The 20,096-nt window shown below is 35.5% G+C and overlaps 3 protein-coding genes across 9 annotated transcripts; 2 read left to right on the plus strand and 1 right to left on the minus strand.

The window, feature by feature from the left end:
* The first annotated feature begins 32 nt into the window (after window positions 1–32).
* LOC106150424 (uncharacterized) lies at window positions 33–5,409 on the plus strand. Of its 3 annotated transcripts, none has more exons than XM_013523221.3 (4): window positions 33–468; window positions 2,226–2,283; window positions 3,207–3,507; window positions 4,540–5,409. In XM_013523221.3, exons 1-4 carry the CDS (start codon window positions 403–405, stop codon window positions 4,913–4,915), a joined length of 801 nt encoding a protein of 266 aa, XP_013378675.2. In that variant the 5' UTR covers window positions 33–402; the 3' UTR covers window positions 4,916–5,409. The 3 variants fall into 3 exon arrangements, with proteins under 3 accessions (XP_013378675.2, XP_013378674.2, XP_013378676.2); XM_013523220.2 differs by lacking the exon at window positions 33–468 and adding an exon at window positions 502–1,350; XM_013523222.2 differs by lacking the exons at window positions 33–468; window positions 2,226–2,283 and adding an exon at window positions 1,405–2,184.
* Window positions 5,410–5,680: 271 nt separating this feature from the next.
* Window positions 5,681–13,486, minus strand: LOC106150466 (BOS complex subunit ncln). Its single transcript, XM_086998781.1, has 14 exons — window positions 13,212–13,486; window positions 12,383–12,573; window positions 12,046–12,190; window positions 10,942–11,036; window positions 10,727–10,810; window positions 10,456–10,559; window positions 10,121–10,209; window positions 8,939–9,063; window positions 8,516–8,706; window positions 8,158–8,275; window positions 7,694–7,857; window positions 7,199–7,252; window positions 6,732–6,810; window positions 5,681–6,412 (listed from the first exon to the last, which is right to left on the minus strand). Exons 1-14 carry the CDS (start codon window positions 13,384–13,386, stop codon window positions 6,338–6,340), a joined length of 1,689 nt encoding a protein of 562 aa, XP_086854907.1. The 5' UTR covers window positions 13,387–13,486; the 3' UTR covers window positions 5,681–6,337.
* Window positions 13,487–13,721: 235 nt separating this feature from the next.
* LOC106150458 (beta-lactamase domain-containing protein 2) lies at window positions 13,722–19,852 on the plus strand. 5 transcript variants are annotated; one of them, XM_086998782.1, is made up of 9 exons: window positions 13,722–13,890; window positions 14,395–14,455; window positions 14,716–14,907; window positions 15,595–15,694; window positions 16,556–16,658; window positions 17,168–17,290; window positions 17,490–17,680; window positions 18,043–18,288; window positions 18,806–19,852. In XM_086998782.1, the coding sequence occupies exons 1-9, from the start codon at window positions 13,839–13,841 to the stop codon at window positions 18,995–18,997; spliced, it is 1,260 nt and encodes a 419-aa protein (XP_086854908.1). In that variant the 5' UTR covers window positions 13,722–13,838; the 3' UTR covers window positions 18,998–19,852. The 5 variants fall into 5 exon arrangements, with proteins under 5 accessions (XP_086854908.1, XP_086854910.1, XP_086854912.1 ...); XM_086998784.1 differs by having other exon boundaries at window positions 13,729–13,886; XM_086998786.1 differs by lacking the exon at window positions 14,395–14,455 and having other exon boundaries at window positions 13,741–13,890.
* Window positions 19,853–20,096: the final 244 nt, after the last annotated feature.

Raw genomic sequence — 20,096 nt, forward strand, 5'->3', positions numbered from 1 at the left:
AATGCAATGTGTGAAAGATGCCAGAAAGAATGGAGCCTTGTTTTGTCAGTGGTAATGCACTCTTTATCACAGCATCTAAGATTAATTTGGAATGAATAAATAATTGCAAATTACGTATATTATATATTAAATGTATATATGATTATTGTATTACGGAGAAAAGATTTAAATACATAGGTGCTACAGGCTGCAAAAGCATGGCCAGAAAAACATTCTACTTCGAGATTCTATCTATGTTATTGAATATTAATCTTAAAATAAAAGAGTTCCCATGTGTTCAACCTATGCACTTTATCACTGTATGTAAAGCATGCCAGAGTCGCAATTTCTTTCACGTTTTTATTTCAAAATAACGATGGTCAGTAGTAATAACTACACCTAGTTGCCGTGGTAACAACTCGTATGCTCATACTGCACCTGCCAAATGTATTCGTTCAAGCAGCCAAATTCCCTCATGCTGTAGATAAGGTAAGCTTTAAAGGTAATTTTGTCTGCAATATTTGTTTTTTATAAGCTCGACTGCCATTATCAAATAGAAAAAACAAACAAGGAGAAGAAAATGTCTTTAAGTCGGTAACAGACGTGCAGGAAATACGCACAAAGGGAACTAATGTCGTGACTTTGTAAATATTTATCAAAGCTCGCCTTGTCAGCGGTCCTTTAACTTATAACTTCCCGAGGCTGTGCTTCATATCACGGCGCTTGTGTTATGTGTGCTTAAGGGTGTCACTTATATCGTTGACACACTAAAGGCTGCCATACACTAGCTGAAAGCGAGGTGTCAGCTTTCAAATTACGGCCCACAAATATGTATATACAATCTTTTTTTTATGAAAATGGGTTTGTTCTATAAGATTCAGCAGTCTGAAGCCAGTGCTTTAATGACTGTTTATTCTTTACATCGGCGGCTATTCTAAAAACCCATGTCAATAAACAGACCCCATGACCGACACTTACTTACATGCAATATTTATTTGAGGCGCAGTGAACCACAACCAAATAGTTAGTTGTGCCTTGCATTATGCAAACAATAGCTGCATGGTGATATAGTAAACAGTACAATGTGTGTGCTGTACTCCTTTAGTCGGGGAACTGTGAATACACCAGTGAATACACAAACGGCGGACAGGAGTTCATATATTAATGAGATTTCAAGCCAGGTTTTATTGGGTATATGCTGGCGTAACTAGACGACCCAAGTATGAAAATAAGACTTAGACAACCATGATGACACCAATGTTTAAAATTTGAACTATCACTATGAACATCGTTATTCGAAATACCGGGAGGCCTGGAATCCCGAAGTCAGGCAGTGGCCAAGGGAGCAAAATGCAAGATGATGGAGAACAGGTAGTACAATCAATTCCCTATTCTTTTTAGTAACTAAGATACTGTAATATTTGCGATAATCCTAGTTTTTCTTTTCGAAACTTAATCTCTGAATTTAATCAAAACTGGATAAAATATGGACATCAATCTTACTTAAAGCCCATCGTGCAATAAGAACTGTTGACCTCAATTCTAGTAGATTCTTACATTGAACTTGTCACATTATATTTTTTTCACTTTTGCACTTTGATTTAGAATTAAATAACACTATTAACGGCGTGTAATGAAAACAGAAATAATGTAGAGAGGGTAACTTTTTTTTCTACTGGGTGCTGGCAATAATTATTAAGTCATCTGCCTACTGAGTTACAATGGAGCTGTTCAGAAAAGACGTACCCTCGTAGTCTCGAGAACTTTGTAAATAAATGTGCGATGATGGACTCCTGATGTACTCCACCTTGAGTTCATTACCAAAAAAAAAAAAAAAATTGCTTATCATAACCATGCAACAATCAGAGTCGACAAACATGTCATCATTGGGCGAGAGCTCTTAATATTGATTTAGCAAACAATAATTCAGACATGTAAGCGAACGGAAAATGTGACGGAGTTATCGGGAATTATCAAGGTGTGTTTATAGTAGTTGAAATCAATCAGAAAGTTAAAGTCTCCATTAGTATGAGCAGGCACGATCAATGGATAGCCACGTCCGTGACGAATGTATTTGAAAGCATTGGCATCGATTTAGCTGGGAAACGGTGTGTCGACCCGATATTCTTTAGGAAGCTGTTACGTTACTTCAAGTGCTTTATCAACTGCGCTTTGAATAGTGTTACAAAATGAGTGAAGGAGAAGGTAAAGTGTTTTTATTTTCTTCCCGTCCTTTAAATTTACAGGTCCCCCCTCCGCCGTCCCCCGTCCAAGGAGGGGTGCCCTCCACCGTAGGAGGCTATGGTAAGTTTGTGACGATTTTTCATCGATTCATCAATTACGATACAACAACGTTTTAATATATATTTCTTTGTCGTAGAATAACTGTCAATTTTCTAAAAAAAGTTGCTTTCTTTTAAAGTTTCCTTTGTGTTGCCTTTTTGAAGTCTATGATAACAAGAGATTTAGAAAAAAATTGATTCCTAAAAGTGAAAAAATTATAATAGAGAGCTTTGCATATTTTTCTTGCAAACAAAAATTGCGTCCTTTGTTTGCTGGAAGCATACAGGGAAGATATCGTGTTAGTGCATAAATGTCAGTGACGAAGGAATCAACATCTTTGAGTTCTTCCCAACTAAAGCATCAATGCCAACATTTTGGACAACATGCATCTTCGATCTTCTTTTACTAAACAAACATTGTGGTTCATTAAATACTTAAACATTGCATTTTACGGCTGCATTGACCTTTGAATTCGTCTCAAAAGGGGCATTACATAATTGCACTATTCACATCTTCATTCATTTCAAAATTTCTGAATAAAAAGATAAATAATCCGAATTATATCGAAACGTTTTCCCGGGAGCGAAAATAGGTCGCCATTCATGTCTTTCAAGGGATATGCATATTTTCTCGTTAATACTCATTGTTCATAGATATCCAGGTTACATATCATTGCCAATGTATAGCACTTCTGGTAATTTCTGCTAGGTGACCTCTGAAAAGCGATTTCCTTGAATGATATTAAAAGCAGGCATGTGAATTATCATGGCGGTCGGGAATATCGATCGTGAAGAAAAACAGAGAACATTGAGTGGTTCATGTATTGAGTTTCTGCAGACCAGACTTGCATAGTCCACTTATAATCCTTTGGTTTTTCTCAAAGTACAGGGATAATCACAGGTACGTAGTTGTTTTTATCTATCTTACACGTTCTTTTTCTTCAGATGTGGATCATGAATATGCTTCCATAATGACAAAGGCTTTGAATTCCTATAAAGATCACCGGGAAAGAGAAAGGGTTTTGAACGAGGAGCAAGAATTGATGTTGGCACATGAATATACACGCCCAACGCAGATGTATAATTTTCCAAAGCGTCCACTGTCCTCACGAGCTAGGTGCCAAAGCGCAAAGCTCAACCGTGGGGTCCGTCCGCTAGGACAACTAAGAAATTCAAGTTCTTTGGAATCGGAACAGTCGGAAGGCACTGTGCATTGGATAAGCGCAATACCTAGGGTTCCTCAACGGTTGGTATTCAACATTATGACGTATTAAACGTGACAGCCATTCTTTAGTACGACTAAACGAATGCAGAGTAAGCCTATGCGTTTAAATTGATTAATATGTATGCCTGCACTCAATAGTTCAATAGATCATGTGAATAATGCAAAGCGCATGTTAAAGACCTTTGATGAAATACAATGTCTGGTTCAATCAAATGACCTTAAGTATGTAACGATCAAATTCTTCATGTCTAACCTCGACCTGAGGTGCGATTTAAAAATGGATTAACGACTTAAAAGGATAACAACTCTTCATATGAGATTCCAAATCCCACAATAAATACAGCACAAAGGAATAAATACAACACAAAGAAATTTAATAAATTCCATTTTACCACCAAAACGGTGGTTATCGTAATTATTCGAAATATGTGCTTGCCATCGGACCACTTGGACACTTGACCCTCCATACATGGGTACCCAAAAGACACTATCTTTGAATGTCGGAACGGATTCATTAAGAATTTTACAAAAAAAAAAAAAAAAAAAAAAAAAAAAAAACGACCACCTTTGAATGTCGGAACGGATTCATTAACCATCGGTAGGTGTGGGAAACTCCATTTTATGGGATTTTTCTCGCCAAAACGAAGAGTTGTTATCCCTTTAACATTCATAGAACGATTTTACGCAGAGTCAAATATCAGGCCCTGTTCACTTCGAAGTTTGATTTAGTCTCCGCAAAAATGTACGCGATAGCCTCCTTTTTTGTTTGTTTTTAATATACCTGATATCAATGTGTGATTAGTCTCTTAGTCATTTATAGGCGACTATCATCATCGGTATCGTGGAGACGGTGAATTGATATTGAATACTTAACAAATATTGATAAATTTAAACTAAATTTTCTTTTGCTCCGTATATTCGTTGATTGTATAATGGACACTACTCCTGTCTGTTTTGTCTGCAGAGAGAGAGAGAGAGAGAGAGAGAGAGAGAGAGAGGTGACTTTATGTCGTATTTTTTAAACTCCATTTCCCCTTCATTTTAACATTTCAGTCCAACGCACAAATTTGCAAATCTACGGGTGCAATCCGCTAGGCCAACCAGACCGGATTCAAGCGTCAGCAGAATGTCACTGCCTAATATGACAGACTTACGTCACTATAAAAACAAAACCTGGAAACACATCAACAGTCACGGGGCTGGGGTATTTACACCCTGTGGAAGTCGTAGGGAATACTATACTATACACCCAGATTGGGTGTCAGAAAACCTGTCAGTTCAAAAATTATCTTTATCCAACAGACAGTCAGGAAAAGACACAGTGGACGCTGCCACAAGGTTCAAGTCGTCGTCCCTCCCTACCAGACGCTGTAAAAGTGCGCCCCCACCTAGGAGTCGAAATATTATCACTTGGGAGACGCGACATTAACACACACACGTACAGGAGTATCTCAAACGCTCAATAAACCCAGATGTAATAGGGATCGTGGAATACCAAATCGTTATTTGAACCGAATACCGTCATTTATAATAGACGAGCTTCCTATAATGGACCTCTTTGTAGATACTGATTTTCTTTGTACCAATCGAGGCAATCGTCTACATTCAATATATACATATACACAACTTATGCCTCAGCCTATTGTCTTATTCCATTGAAATGGGTATTTGACATACTAGTATGTATATTTAGTGTGAATGAAGGATTTCAATTTTTAGGTGCTAATATCTGTGACTCTGGTCAGATTACTTCCTGGGAGATGGATACTAAGACGGTTACCCGCTTCCTAGCCTGTAATTAGGCATTTGTGATTTATCTGAACACTGTATGTAGGTAAAATATGCTTCAAGTCAGTATCATAATATAAACATTTACCAAGAATTTGTCCAGTTTACATAATATAACCACTTTTGTGAAAAGATTGTTTACAATTTTTCCAAGTGTTTCACTTTACCTAAATCACGAGCGCTGTATAACGCAGGGCAACACCCGCAAATTTCAATAACCCAAGATGATACCAACTAGAATGACAAATTGCAATGGAAGTTGGAAATTGCATGAAGTATGCATTATGTTGATGTGACACATCACAATTATCAGTCATAGATCTCCTCAAGTAAGAAAATCAATTTTTATTTCTTGCCACACATAATGTCTAAAAAAAAAAAAAAAAAAAAAAAAGAACTCATGATGCAAGTTTTCATAACCAATTTGTATTCATAGGTAATAGTACAAGTAAATATGATAATGAGCACAAGAAAAATTTATTACAAACTGAGCAAAAAAACAGGCAGGAAACATTACCAGATCAACTCAGATGGCTATTTAGGTAATTGTACTTTTCAGCAGTCTAGAATCCTTAACAGATAATTAACAACATTAAAGTCAATCACCTTATTGAATTGGGTTGTATAAATAGATCACCACACTGTTCAAGAGAAATACACATAGGAAACTTGGACCAAGTCAAACACTGTTATCTTTCCCTTCAGTAAGTAAACATGGGCATTAAAATTGTTTGTAAGCTATAAACTCAAAGTAAAATGTAACTGCTCCCCATTTCCTAGACATCAAAATATGCTCTTCAACAGGCAAATGTTAAAAAGTGATGACCACATGCCTAATTGAGTCGTATATTTAACATATAAAAAGGGATAGCAAACTGCCACTAACCAACAATTTTATAATTCGTTCACGTCTAAATTACAGACAATAGGACTTCAACATATATTCTTTTGACAAACACAGAAGAGTGTAAAGCAGTTTTTGTATGACCAACTGCAGAAGTAACAATCTGCTGATGCTCTAATGGCACAGCACCTTATTGTTCTATGCATAGTTTACTATTACTTATTGTCTTTTTTCTACAGCCATGGGTTTTGGACCAACCAGTCTCTTGAGTCCAGTGTACACTGTAGGGAAGTTCTGAAATATAATAAACATAAACACGCCATAATCATGCATCATTTGTATACAGAAGATAAATACATAAACCAATGTATTAAATCCTTCTGCTCAATCTAACTACATGTGTCAAATCATAACCAAAGTATGGTATTTAGAAATCTAAATCAACCTACTGAGCATATTTTACAGTTTAAAATTTATATATCTTGTGCATAAAACTGAAATACAAATAAACTGTATTCCTTTAATATTTTAAAGATTATAATGTTCACCATTAATAATCCAATGGTAAGTGAAGGAGTGACTAATAACAGTCCACATATTTATTTTGACTTACCTGTCCAAGCAGATAAAGAAGAGCTAAGTACGCGGCAATTCCCAGAGCTAGGATGAGATCAAAAATGGCTGGTTTCACACTGAAATTGAACAGTATCAAACTGAACAATGTTGATATAAAACATGACAATATATTACAATATAAGTGTTGTCATACGCCAAGACACGGCAAGGTTTGATGAAAAGATGGTTCTTTATTTAAAAGAATCTAACTGCAACTCCTTATAAACCTTAATTCCACAAATAATAGAATATCTTAAAAGAAACCAAGCAGACAATCATTGACAAGATAACTTTATACACACAGACCCGTCCCACCTCTCCTCCCTCCCCTCCAAAATACCCTCAGATTTAATCATCTGTTTAAGTTTAATAAAAAATCTCTTGTTAGAAGGCAGATAAATCACTCCACTATCCTATTAAGAGTAAACTATTCAGCTCCTGTGGCGAGTCTATCAGTGTACTAACCTGTATGCATGCATGGAAAATTCTGCTCCTGAGTAGAACATGAACTCTGGATCTCTGATGAAAAAAAAAAAAAAAAAACAAGATTTGTGATCAGAACTGCTGCAAGGCCTAAATTAATATTTTATCAGCTTGAGGGCATTAATATCAAAGCTCCCCTAAAAGTAATACTATGCTCATTAAAAAGATTAATAATGTAATAGTGAAAGGATGAAAAAAACATGAATAAAATCCCCTACTGCTGGGGTGATGGATGACTGATTAATACAGTAGATTGTGATAATGACAATGTGGGCTTATTAACGTTTATAATGTTTGTAAGCTAACTGTGTGTCTAGATGAGATAGAGTAAATGCTGGTAAAAGTATCCTTTGCCCGAGTACTCTCCCATGTATTCCAGTGCATCTTACAAGAGTGTATAAGTGTTTCTGAATCTTCACTTTATTCACCCTGGCATGTTGAAAAATACTAAGATGCCCCCTATGAATCACAACTCACCTTTTATCAGGTTTGACAGTTGTTCTCCTGACATCTTTGAGATACCTCTCCATTGTGTGTTCTAGTGTGGCTAACATTTGGTGATCTTTGTTCAGGAGTTGTGTACCTCTGGGTTCAGAAGTCAGGTAGTCCATCCAAGCAGTGACTAAAGACTCCTGAACATCCTGCACAAGAAGTAGAGGATGTATTCTTTATGATCCAAAAATCAGAATGCAATTAATAAAAGTACCTTATTGCTATAATGATCTAAACACTTAAATTAAATGCACATAAGGGAAAATATAATCTGAAGCTAATCAGGGCATATCAATTACAAACACTGCTCTACAAAAAATATTGATATATCTAAACACTTAAATTAAATGCAAATTAGGTAAGATACAATCTGAAGCTAATCAGGGCATATCAATTACAAGTACTGCTCTACAAAAAATATTGATATATATAAAAAAAAAAAAAAATACCAAAGTGTCAGTAAATATCTGAGTTTGACCCTGATCTGTAAAGTTGTACACATATCTCGCTAAGGCCTCAGCAATTATCTTAGTGTTTCTGGATAATTTCTGCACATCCACTCCATCCCTGGAACAAAACAACACCAAAATGTCATCATCACAGTTAACAACATAACTTGTTTGTGAAAAAATTACCGTATCTCCCATGGAGAACTAGATTTCAGATAGCTTAATGCCTCAAAAAAGCTGGTTATATTCACTTGTTTATCGACATTAAATGATAGTGACAAGTTCAAAAATAGAATTAGATACAACAAAAACAGCTCAGAATAAGAAGCCATGTCAGCTAGCTGAACAGGATAATTACCTTGTGTCTAGAATAGACCTTCTAATCTTGTTATCATGTGTGTCTAGATGAGATAGAGTAAATGCTGGTAATCTTTTGATGCTGAATCTCTCATGTTCCCAAGCAAGGGTGTCTTGGGCAAGGTTAATCTTCTTATGGACCATGCCAAATTCTACACTGGGGAAAAGTGAACTGGAAACTTCTTTGAGATGCTGGAATTATCAAGTGTTAAGAAAACTATGGTAGCATTTTTCATAAAATGCATCTTTTAAAATCGGCTACATTTCTTTCTTTTCAATGAGGCAAATCTAAAGAGGAATATCTCTTTCTGGAGCCTTACGGATGAAATGAAAATTCTAGTCATTTCCAGTTACTTGCTGTTGTAACAGGCATTACAAAAGGGACAAGTAAAGTGATGTATTAGCTGCCAATCACCAGGCTTACCTTGAGGAAGGTATCTCCTGGGCTACCCTCTTTGGGTGGTTTAGACACATGGAGATGCAGTTGGTCTTCATTACCAAGAGCATCTAGGCACAGCACAAAAGACACATCTGTCAGAAGACTGGAATCTGGAGATTAGGAACGTTTCTATAATTTCTGAATTTCTGACAGAGCAACACTAGATTTATTCAAGAGTTTTTAAAATGCTTGATTACCCATATTTATAACTTGATTATTTTAAGTTTCTAAACACTTAGAAACCAATATCCATAACTTTTATTTCACTTATAAAACTTTTAACATTTCTCTTATCATTTCACTGTTTTTATTATTTTATTGTACAATCCAACTGTTTTTAATAAATAAATAAATAAATATTATTAATTTCATTATAATTCACCTTCCTATTCTTAGACTGAAATATTAAATTGATAACAACTGTTCTTATGAGATTCATATTTCACAATAAATATATTGTAAACAACTCATAAAATATAATAAATTCTATTTCCTTTAAGGACAAGAAAATGTATTGGCAAAACCAATATGTCTTAGAGCGCATTCTCAATGAATTAAGCCAGGCTTTACAAAGCCGGTGACCTAAAAATGGCGGACGTACATGAAAGAAAAACCCCCTAATCTTTTAATAGTCTCTCCGCCTCCCCACACGTTGTCCCTGCGGGGTACAGTAATTAAATCTCGGCTCCGTTCGCCATGCGGAAGCTACCTGAGAAATATTAAGTGCGCATGCTCATCAGTTAAACTCGTGGTGAAGAAGGCATGGCGGCTGAAGGCGATCGAAGGAAAAAAGCTCTTCTGTTCTATTATCTTTGAAAACAGAGTCGAAAAAGGAATAATTTGGCCCGTAGAGCAGCAATGAATCGACTATCTACGGAGATAATATCACCAGAGATATTCACGGAAATATTAATGTTCGGAGCCGAGATTTAATTACTGTACCCCGCAGGGACGACGTGTGGGGAGGCGTGTGAGAGGCGGAGAGACTATTTAAAGATTAGGCGGTTTTTCTTTCATGTACGTCCTCCATTTTTAGGTCACCGGCTTTGTAAAGCCTGGCTTAATTCATTGAGAATGCGCTCTTAAACATTATACCATGAGCTCAATTTTTACTTTACCGTGTGCTCAGGCACATTTACAGTATAAAACCTGAACATGAACACAAACCTGCATTTTCTTGGTTGTCCTCAATCCACCTTTTGGTTCCCTGATAATTGAACTTGCCACCTCCTGATAGCAGGAATAATATGTTGAATCTGACATAGGTCAAGACAAAAACATGCTTTACTTATTAATCTGTACATGTTGTACAGTGTTGATATTAACAATAAGAAGGAAATGATTAGAATTAACTAAGACCTTTGTGTGATAAGACTGACATCTGATAAAAGAAGGATTAAGATGTACCACAGTAATTAATATAAATTAACAAACAACAATTCTTACAGTAAATAATTCTCACATAAAAAGAACAGCTATTGATTTAATTTTTAAAAGGATACTTGGCATGAGTTCTGGAGTTAGTGTAGAGTTTGGAGAAGATCCTAGCCAATTCAAGGACTGCTGTAACCCCACTGGCATCAGAATCAGCCCCGTATGCCAGTGCCTGAAATAGCAACATGAAAGCAAATACACATACATATAGCAAAGAACAATAAGTCTGAAAACCCTGATCATCATGAAATGAACTAATGCATGACATTAAACTATCAAAATAAATTCCAAACCATCAATTTTAAACGGTGTTCCCCAAATTTAAGTCAGCATACTTACTGGAGCAATGCCAAATGCATCATAGTGAGCTACAACAGCAACAGTAGGCAGCTGTTCTTCAATACCATGCCCTGACAGCTTTCCCTGGAATATACAACAACAACAAAAACTTAAACTAACTATACTATGTTATCATGAACCCCAGCAGGGCACAGGTTTCTATTTACCAGAGCTGTTTACAATTACACATCAAATTTTCCCCATTTTAAGGTTACCTGGATGTTTGTGATTTGGAACTCTCCCAAAGCTGCAGAGTTTGGTCCATTTACCACCATCTGAAAGCCATTTGCTGTCACAGACTTCAGAAGAGCTAAAATTTAAAAAATGAATTACTAAACAATTGTTTGTCATCATTTGGAACTCTGGTGTTACATTTTTGCCGTCCACATACAGTACCCCTCCCAGCTGATAACCCACAAAGGACACAACATAAGTTTTACCTGGCAGCTGTAGGTATTTAGAGGTTAGAAACAAATATAATAAGCAGATACCAAACTTAATGGTATTGTAACCCTTTATTATCATTCAGATACCAGAAATGAGGTTTTTCCTGCATCTAATTATTCAACAATGCATCTATCTTTGTGCTGATTTAAAACAATGAAAACCCATGCAAATATAAAATATTGGTGTTTATATTTCTCGTTGCAATGTACAAGCATAGGCAACTCAAAGCTTTAAACTTCAATTTACACTTTTCTATTTTGAGGTGAGATTGCAATCGGTATGGGGCGTAAATTCACCCTCGAACATGATTCTATCACATAAATTGGGAGAGTTGACCACTAGTGTATGGGCTACAATCCCATGCCGTCACTTTGATTTAAATGTTTTTATGGAGTTATGAGCCCCTTATTACAGATTTTCATTAAACAAAGGAATTATTTTGCTTTATCAACAATAAAATCTGAACTAAGACTTTTAAAAAAAATTGCTGGCAGGGTTTTGGAGTACTGAATGGTGTCATTAAATTGGCGTTAAAACGGTGATTGTGGGTGCTCAGGTAAAACAGAAATTTGAGAAACTGGTCTTCAATTTTTATCCCAAAATTGCCATTGTGTCGTCACCCGTAACATGATACATGTTTACATGTTAATAAGTTTAGTCACTGGACACTGAAGATTTATCTTTTACCAAAAAGAATGTATGTAAGGCAATAAATAAGTAGCTATGGACAAAGGGTGACAGTATCCTTAAAGCATATTTTTAACTATTCAGTTTAAATCGGTATTTACAACTAGCATGAAAGAGAAAAAGATGAATAGTTTATGACATCACTGTCATTATCCTTCTACTGCATTATGTAGACTACAACTTACCTTCTGCCCCAGAAGAGGCTTGGTCCACACTGCTATCAGTTTTCACACTGTCATAGACTTCCGTTATTTGTGGCGTTTCCTGTGTGAAATACAGTGGCACTGTTATCTCCTCTGAAAGCAGCTCTTCTTCCAGCTCAAACAGTTGCTAGAATTAAAAAGTTAAACAAATTAAACACAAAAGAATAAACTCTGTGTTGAAATCAAGGTATGACAGTTCACTCTCAAGGTGAAGAAATTATACTTATTCAAGTCTGTTCTGTGATGCAAAATAAATATAAACCACCTCCTTTCATGCCAGACATACATTTATTATAGTGAAAACAAACTGCTTACTTACCTGTTTTTCTTCAGGAGATAGTGCAGAAGTATTGTCTGGCAGCAAGATAACCATGCCCCCACCATTCTGAACCATGAGGCCCCTCACTTTGTCCACAGTCACTTCCTTTAGGCGTGCTATGGCACATCTTCTAGTCAAAACCTTGGAATCTATTGATCTAGCTTCTACATTCACAACTGCACTTTTACAACCTTAAAATTCAAAAGAATCAAAGACTGGACCCAATCATAAACTATCAACACCACATGGCAAAAGGGGGCAATTATAAACTACTGTACATATCAAAATAGATATGATGTGGATGACAAAAGAGACTTTTTTCTGAAGTGGTTGATGACCAAAGGTTATACCAATCTGACAGACTATTTGGTTCTGAAGTAATGATATTTTGAGTCTTAAAATCTTCTGTACAGCAAAATTTTCTGGATGATTGGGCTGCCAAATTTTGTGCATACTTCAAAATATATATTAGAACAAAGTCTACAGAAAGAATCAACATTAATAATAAAATTTATGCTTTACTCATTGCTGATACAAAAAATAGACAAAAGAAAAGCAAAAAGTGTAAATAAGCAACAGAAAGATCATCAGTCTGACAAGCTTACTCTCCTCTATCCAGGGGATATAATATGTTTGTACCACAGTATAAATTAAGGGCACTGCTGTTCAAATATCAATTTAGTTTACACGAAGACAACAATGCAGAAGGTTGCAACGGCCTTTTATTAATTTTCTACCTTTTAAGCACATACAGTAGTATAGAAAACTTGAAAATATCGTAATAACTATAGAATTATCTCATTCCAAACCCCAAAATAATCACACATACCGTATGATGACCCATGGAGGTCATACTGCTGCATTCTATAAACCGCAAATTCATGTGCTGCACTCACTGGACTAACTGGGGACATTATGATAAATATCGGTACAAAAAAGAGAAATGATAAAGGGAAACTGTTTTTGAACATGTCTACAACCTCACTAGCTCCGTCAAACCACATTATTGTGTCGATTCTGAAGTTAAAATCAAGAAAAAATTGATCAATCTTCCCTTCTTCTCTCACATGCACACATTGGTTGAAAGCCGAAATTGAGGCTGTAGGTCAAGGTTGGATCTGTATCGTTGTTATCATAAGCCCAATGCACAAGCACAAAACACGTGCTTATATTTTATATCTGCGTATTATGTTACTTTTAAGTTATCATAATTAAATGTTTTGTACGGAAAAGAACAGACATCACAACACAAAGTTTGAATTTAGCACAACTATTATGTTTTTTCTAGAGTTTTCTATGTCAGCGATAATTTAAAAAAGTCCATGGCTCCAAAATCCACGGTACGATTGATGATACCATTTGGTTTGCAAAGAGCGAACATCAGCCGTGGTAGTTTGTATCGTTGTGATGGAACAATGCATGCCAGCTACCACTAGGAACTGACTGCATCCTCATAATGTCTAGTTTTCGACAATTTCTTTCAAGACTAGCCTTTCGGAGAACTGCAAGTATATATTTGCATGTTTTTATTTGAGTGCAGTTACGGTATCTTTACAAGCTTTAAATTAATTTTAAACAGAGTTTACTAAAGTTTAGACCACTAGTAAGTTAGGTTTCAAATATTTTTGGAGCAGTTTTGGAGAGTGAAAATGTTCAGAAATATTCAAAGCTCATTGGTCACATCTCCTTTTTGAAGGCAGTATCGCAATTTCCACCTTGAACACTAACGAAAAGGCAGTGATTGCTAAATTGAAACCACTTTGGGGGAAAATGCGGTCAAAATTTAGTCAGAATTGAAAAATATAGAATAGAAGTGCCAATGACATTATAAATTAAAAATGTAGGATTAGTAACCTTTTGCTAGAGAATATATTCATATTTAGAAGTCAAAACTGTTTTGCATGTATTGTCATATGCTTAAAAAGTGACCAGTACGTATTGGTTAATTGAAATAAGCATGTATTAGTAATCCCAATAAGTATACTAAGTGACATCTACTGGTATTATTCCAGTTCCCACTGAGATAAGTGGTTATGTTGCACCTGGGTTTGAGTTCGTGGAAAAAGCATTCAGGTGAGCAATCTGCTTATTTGAAATGCTGCTACTTAATTTTGATATATTTTTTATTAAAATTGTATTGTATGCACAGTCATATTGGCATGTAAAATATAAGACTCAAGAAAATGCAGCCTGGGATGCCCACAATGTAAGTATTGCATATAAATTATAATTTATATGAATGTTAGTATTTCATATGAAGTATAAAACATGCAATTCCAGTTTTCAGATTTGTCGTCCATTTTTCAGTTTTCTCCTTGTTATTATTTTTCCAGAAAAAACTTTGAAAGTGGCAAAGATATTGGTGCATCTTTTGCTGTTTACCACAATGGGAAGCTTGCAGTGCACCTTTGGGCCGGTAGTTCTGACAAGCAGACAAAACAACCATGGAAAGAAAACACCATGTCATGCTTCTTCTCTACAACAAAAGCCATGACATCTTTGTGTTTGGCAATTCTGGCAGATAGGTAATTATACATGTAATCCTACTACCAATTAATTTGCTAATCATGATGATAATGGAGAAATAGTTTCATTGGATCTCAGTTTTGATATACAAGAAGTTTTCATTTATGATAGATCCAGATCCAAACACTCTATGTTGACAGGAGTTTTACACAAATCTGCCATCACAGATTATATGTCAGAAAACAACCATGTGCCAAAATGGGACCATGTAAAAGCGCTAACCAGTGAAAGTAATTACAGCAAACGCAAAGCTGTGGAATCCATCTGAATAAGAAGAAAGAAATGCACCATGAACAGAGATGAAGGAGCACACAAACTGACATTCTCAAACCCACCCTGGGGGGCAGGGTGAAAGGGACAAACAAGTCATCATCAAGACTGAGGTAAGTAACAGTTCATTTTTACCTGACCAGGTAATTCAGTTGTGACCAAGTCTGTTGGAGTGAACAGAAGAAACAGTCAACAGGTAAATCATATATCTGGATCTATCATAAATGAAAACTTCTTGACTATAATGAAAATGGTATTTTGATTGTTTCAGGGTCCTTATTAAATGGATCAATTATGTTTTGTTGGAGTCACTGAGTGCACATTTTTTTTTTTTTTTGGGGGGGGGGGGTTCAAAATATAAAGTGCATTTTATGCATTCTTTTAAAATTGCATATGGGTTCTTTACTAAAGTTCAGGAAACTGATAGATTACAAAAGTCAGGTTGTCCAGTACTGGCCTGAGTTTGGACAGAATGAAAAGGAAAAGATCACAGTGGAGCAGCTGGTCAGTCATCAGGTGAGTTTGTGGTTCAAGTAGTGTCAAATCTTAAATATGGCTTTAAATATTGACAAGAAATTAATTTTCCTAACCAAACCGAGAACCAATTATACCTGTAAACTATTTCATTCATTGTTGTTTTTAAAAACATTCTTTACTTAAAAGTAAATAGAACCAACTCTGCTGGGACTATCACTTAATGCAATCAGATAAACAGAATGAAACCCATCCTTGAGCAAGTAGTGATTAACTTTAGTGTGCGTTTAACTCATGGCAGCTTCATCACTTTATTTTAGGTGTGACTAAATGCATATGAAAGTTAATCACCATTGTGCTGCTTTGAGGAGGTGTCATTCAGTTAATCTGATTGCATTTAATGAGAAAACCCATGGATTTGGATTGATCTACATAGAACAATAATTTCAGACATGCTGAAACTGTTGGTTCGATTGGTCATAACTGGGAAAATTTGTCTGGACCTGTTAAAAATTGGACTTGGTTGGTCCAAAGGACCAACAAGAGATTTAAGAGCCGCAATTTTGAATTTACAGTCATCATTCGACATACGTCACTAATAAAATTATATAAAACCCAAAGAGTTTTTTCCCTTCCATTTCAAACCTATCACATTCACAAACAAAGTAAGCTACCGTAATCGTACTGGTAGTATCTGTCTCAAAAATAATAGAGGGATTTTCGGTCCGACAAAAATCCATTCGGTCCGGCAATGCCGGTCCAAATGTCTGGCCATTCTGAAAAGTTTTCAGCATGTCTGTAATTTCATTGGGAATGCACCCTACGTTTGTGTACATTTTACCATATGACTGTGTAAATAACTATTAGATATTTGTGGAGTAACCTACACCATTTTTTTAATAGGCAGGGCTAATAGAAATTCCCACTTTGCTGAGTCTGGAAATTTTGGAGGACCATGTGAAATTGGGAGAAATTATTTCTACTCTAAAGCCATCATGGGAACCAGGTAATTTTCTTAAGTCACAGTTGACTTTCTGATTTTGTTGAAATTTTTAGGAAAGTTGTGTGGAGACTAGTTAATATCTAAAAAGATAATAATAATAATAATAATAATAATAATAATAATAATAATAATAATAATAAATTATTACAGGGATGAGATTTTTTTCAACTAGTAGGGGATATCTGACTTTTTAGAGGCCAAAAATATCATTGGCTTAGGTTGACCCCGAACCCACACCATATTTTTCACTAAACGGCAGTCTCATCCCAGTAATCATTATTATTGAAGCAGCATGTTGTGACACAAATGTTTAGAAATTATGATTTTATTCTTTGAAAATATTGGTATGAAAAGCAACACGAGCCATGCACTGTATACACATTTTCTTTTTTCTGTAACTGTTCTTGTCAACCTGGTAGGTGATAAGCATGCTTAAATATTCTAGTGAATTTTGTGAAATTGAATAAAGTTCATATAAAACTGGATGATACAAAACAGGGTTATATTATCAGGGAGTTGTCATGGCTACCATGCTCTCACATTTGGCTGGTTAGTTGACCAGTTGGTCAGAAGAGTGGATCCAAATCATAGAAGTGTCGGGCAGTTTTTTCAGGATGAAGTGGCAAAACCTTTTGGTGAGTTGAATTGTAAATGGATGCACATTAATGAAGAACTTTCAATCTCAAGGTTATTTTTTTCAAACAAAATAGAGAAAACAGAAAATAATGATGACATCATGGCATGCATATATTGTTTGGACTGAAGTCAAGTAATGAACAGACTTATAATTGTTCAGATGCTAATAGCAGTCATCATTTCATTTTTTTTTCATAGGAATTGATTTCTACATTGGATTACCAGAACATCTAAACAGTTGTGTAGCTTCTCTAGAAAGGGAGAATATGTTAGATGGACTAATCACACTCATGAGGGACCAAAGGTTTAGGCCAATGCTCAAGGCAATGGGCCAAGGGGGGAATAGCCTACCATGGAAATCTTTGAAAAACCTAGGAATTGCTGGAAAGGTATTGTACAAGCTGTTTTTTTTTAATCTTGCATAGGAAGTTTGAGCAGTGGGATTATGGTAAGTTAGTGTAAATGGAAATTATAGTTGACAGTTCCAGGGGCGGATTTAAGGGGTCTTCTGGGTCTTCTGGAAGACGGTCAGATTTTCAAGTTTACATTAACGGGTATCTAATTTTTTCTGTTGGAAGACGGTCAAAAATGGAGGATAGATCAACAAAGATAATTCGGAAGACTGTCAGAAAATAACTCTGGATCCGCCCCTGAGTTCCTGATTTTTAAAAGGAAAAACTGAAGGATAATCATACAGTTATGTTATTTCTATATAGTGGATAGATTTTTAAATTTTTTTTTTCTGTTTTAGATGGATCTTCATAAACCAGAACATTATAGCCTTGAAGTTCCAGCAGCTAATGGTATAGGGACGGCAAAAGGTGTTGCAAAAGTATTTGGGATTTTGTCCAATGGTGGATTTGATAGAGAAACAGGCAAACAGCTTCTCAGCAAAGGAATGATAGATCGCTTACTTGTTCCACTTACCTCAGGGTTGGAAAAAGTGTTTATGTTTGAGACTAACTTCAGTCTTGGTTTTGCCACTGAAGAATTTGAGGTGAGAAAATGATGAATTGTAATTATCTTTGTCAAGGGCATTTAGAAAATGAATGTTAAAAAAAAAAGAAAATTACTCCAGATGAACATCATTCAGATGATCAGAGAATAGGGAGGCAGGTCCTCTTTATTCTGGTAATTGTTTGTAGACTTAAGTAGCAGAAGTACAGAAGGTTTTGATGATGCAAACTGGGCCAGTGTTATGCTTAGAGAAGACAAGTCCATGTTTGAAGAAAGATAAAGATTTAATTAACAGATAAATATTAAAAGAATTATAGCTCGGATACCTTAACAGTGAATATGATAATGCCTCAATCTTTGCAATGGGCATAAATTGTCAAACTTTCTGACATTTAATTTTGTAATCACAGAAATCATTTTTCTGTATGGCATTTGTGGTGCTTTTACTACATATAATGGAGAACTATAGAGTAGCCTGATTTTAAATTTTGTTCCCACCATTCAGTAGGAATGTTCTAATTTGAGTAATTACTGTATCTTTTAATTTCACATTGTAGGGTCGGACAATTTTTGGCCACTCTGGTTCTGGGGGTCAGGGTGGTTTTGCTGACCCTTACTATCACCTTGGGTGGGCATACCTGACCAGGAAAATGATGACCAGTCCCCCTGCTCAGGATAAGAGGTACCTAGCACTTAAGCATAGCATATATGAAGCTGTTGGAAGAATGCATAGAAACGGCCAGAGTTGATGTTAATTATGCCAAAAGATTGCTAAGATATATTGGCGATAGAAAGTTGCTGGGAAAAGATTGTGTACAGTATAATTCTTTCAGATCAAATGACCTACCCTTCCTACAGCCTTATAAGCATTTAAGAAGCTGTGGATAATTTATAGTTTTACTAAGTTTGATAATTACTTGTATATGAAAAGTGTGAGTCTGGATATGTCTGGATAAAAAAGAAAAAAACAAACCAACCAACCAAAAAAAAAAAAAAAAAAAAAAAAAACAGTCACCCCTTTCCCCCATGAATAGGAGGTGGGAGGTATTTAAGGATAATTTTAGTGAACACTAATACCCTATTCACTCTACCATTTATTTGGAAAATATGGATTTTATAATTTGAATGGCTCTTGAAAAAAAGTAATGGGTTCTCTTGTTATTACACGTGTTAATGACTATAAAGCAAGGCCAAGTTGGATAACCTAGCAAGCCAAGTGACCACTACTTGTTTGAATGGTCACATTGGCACTACACATGAGACCATGGAAACCATTTGCTTACAAAAATGGGGACCTGTTAGACCTTTCTTAGAGAGAATAAAGTCATCTGGATTTATGCAGAATCTTCATCAAATATTTGGGTGTTGTATTTAGGCCCCAGGGCCCATAGAGCTGAGCCCTTTTTGCATTGCAGTCTTCATTTCAAAAGTCCATTTATATCTTCTTTGTGGTATTTCATTTTTCCCAATCCAGACTCCTCTTTCTGGAAATATTTTTTATCTTAAACATATAGATTTTTGCAAAGTAACAATGGAAAAGTAACTGTATGGCAGTTGCTATTCATGTTGAGTTTTCTGGCATTTTAATAAAAAGGCACAGTACAGTTCTTGTTACATTCTCTATTTTAATTGTTCAAACTATGTCTGTTACATGACATCTGAGAGAATTACAAAGAGTGCTGGATAGGATAATTTTTGCATATTTTTCTCCAATCTCTAGACGTACTCTCACAAAATGTCTTATATAAGTAATTTATTAAGTATTTTCAATACTTCTTCTGCTCATTGTCATTATGCATCACCCCCCACAATTTTCAATGTCCATTTTCTATTTATATATTCTTATTT

This window comes from Lingula anatina, chromosome 1 (genome assembly GCF_051362555.1).
Source record: "Lingula anatina isolate TDL-2025a chromosome 1, LinAna3.0, whole genome shotgun sequence".
NCBI lineage: Eukaryota > Metazoa > Brachiopoda > Lingulata > Lingulida > Lingulidae > Lingula > Lingula anatina.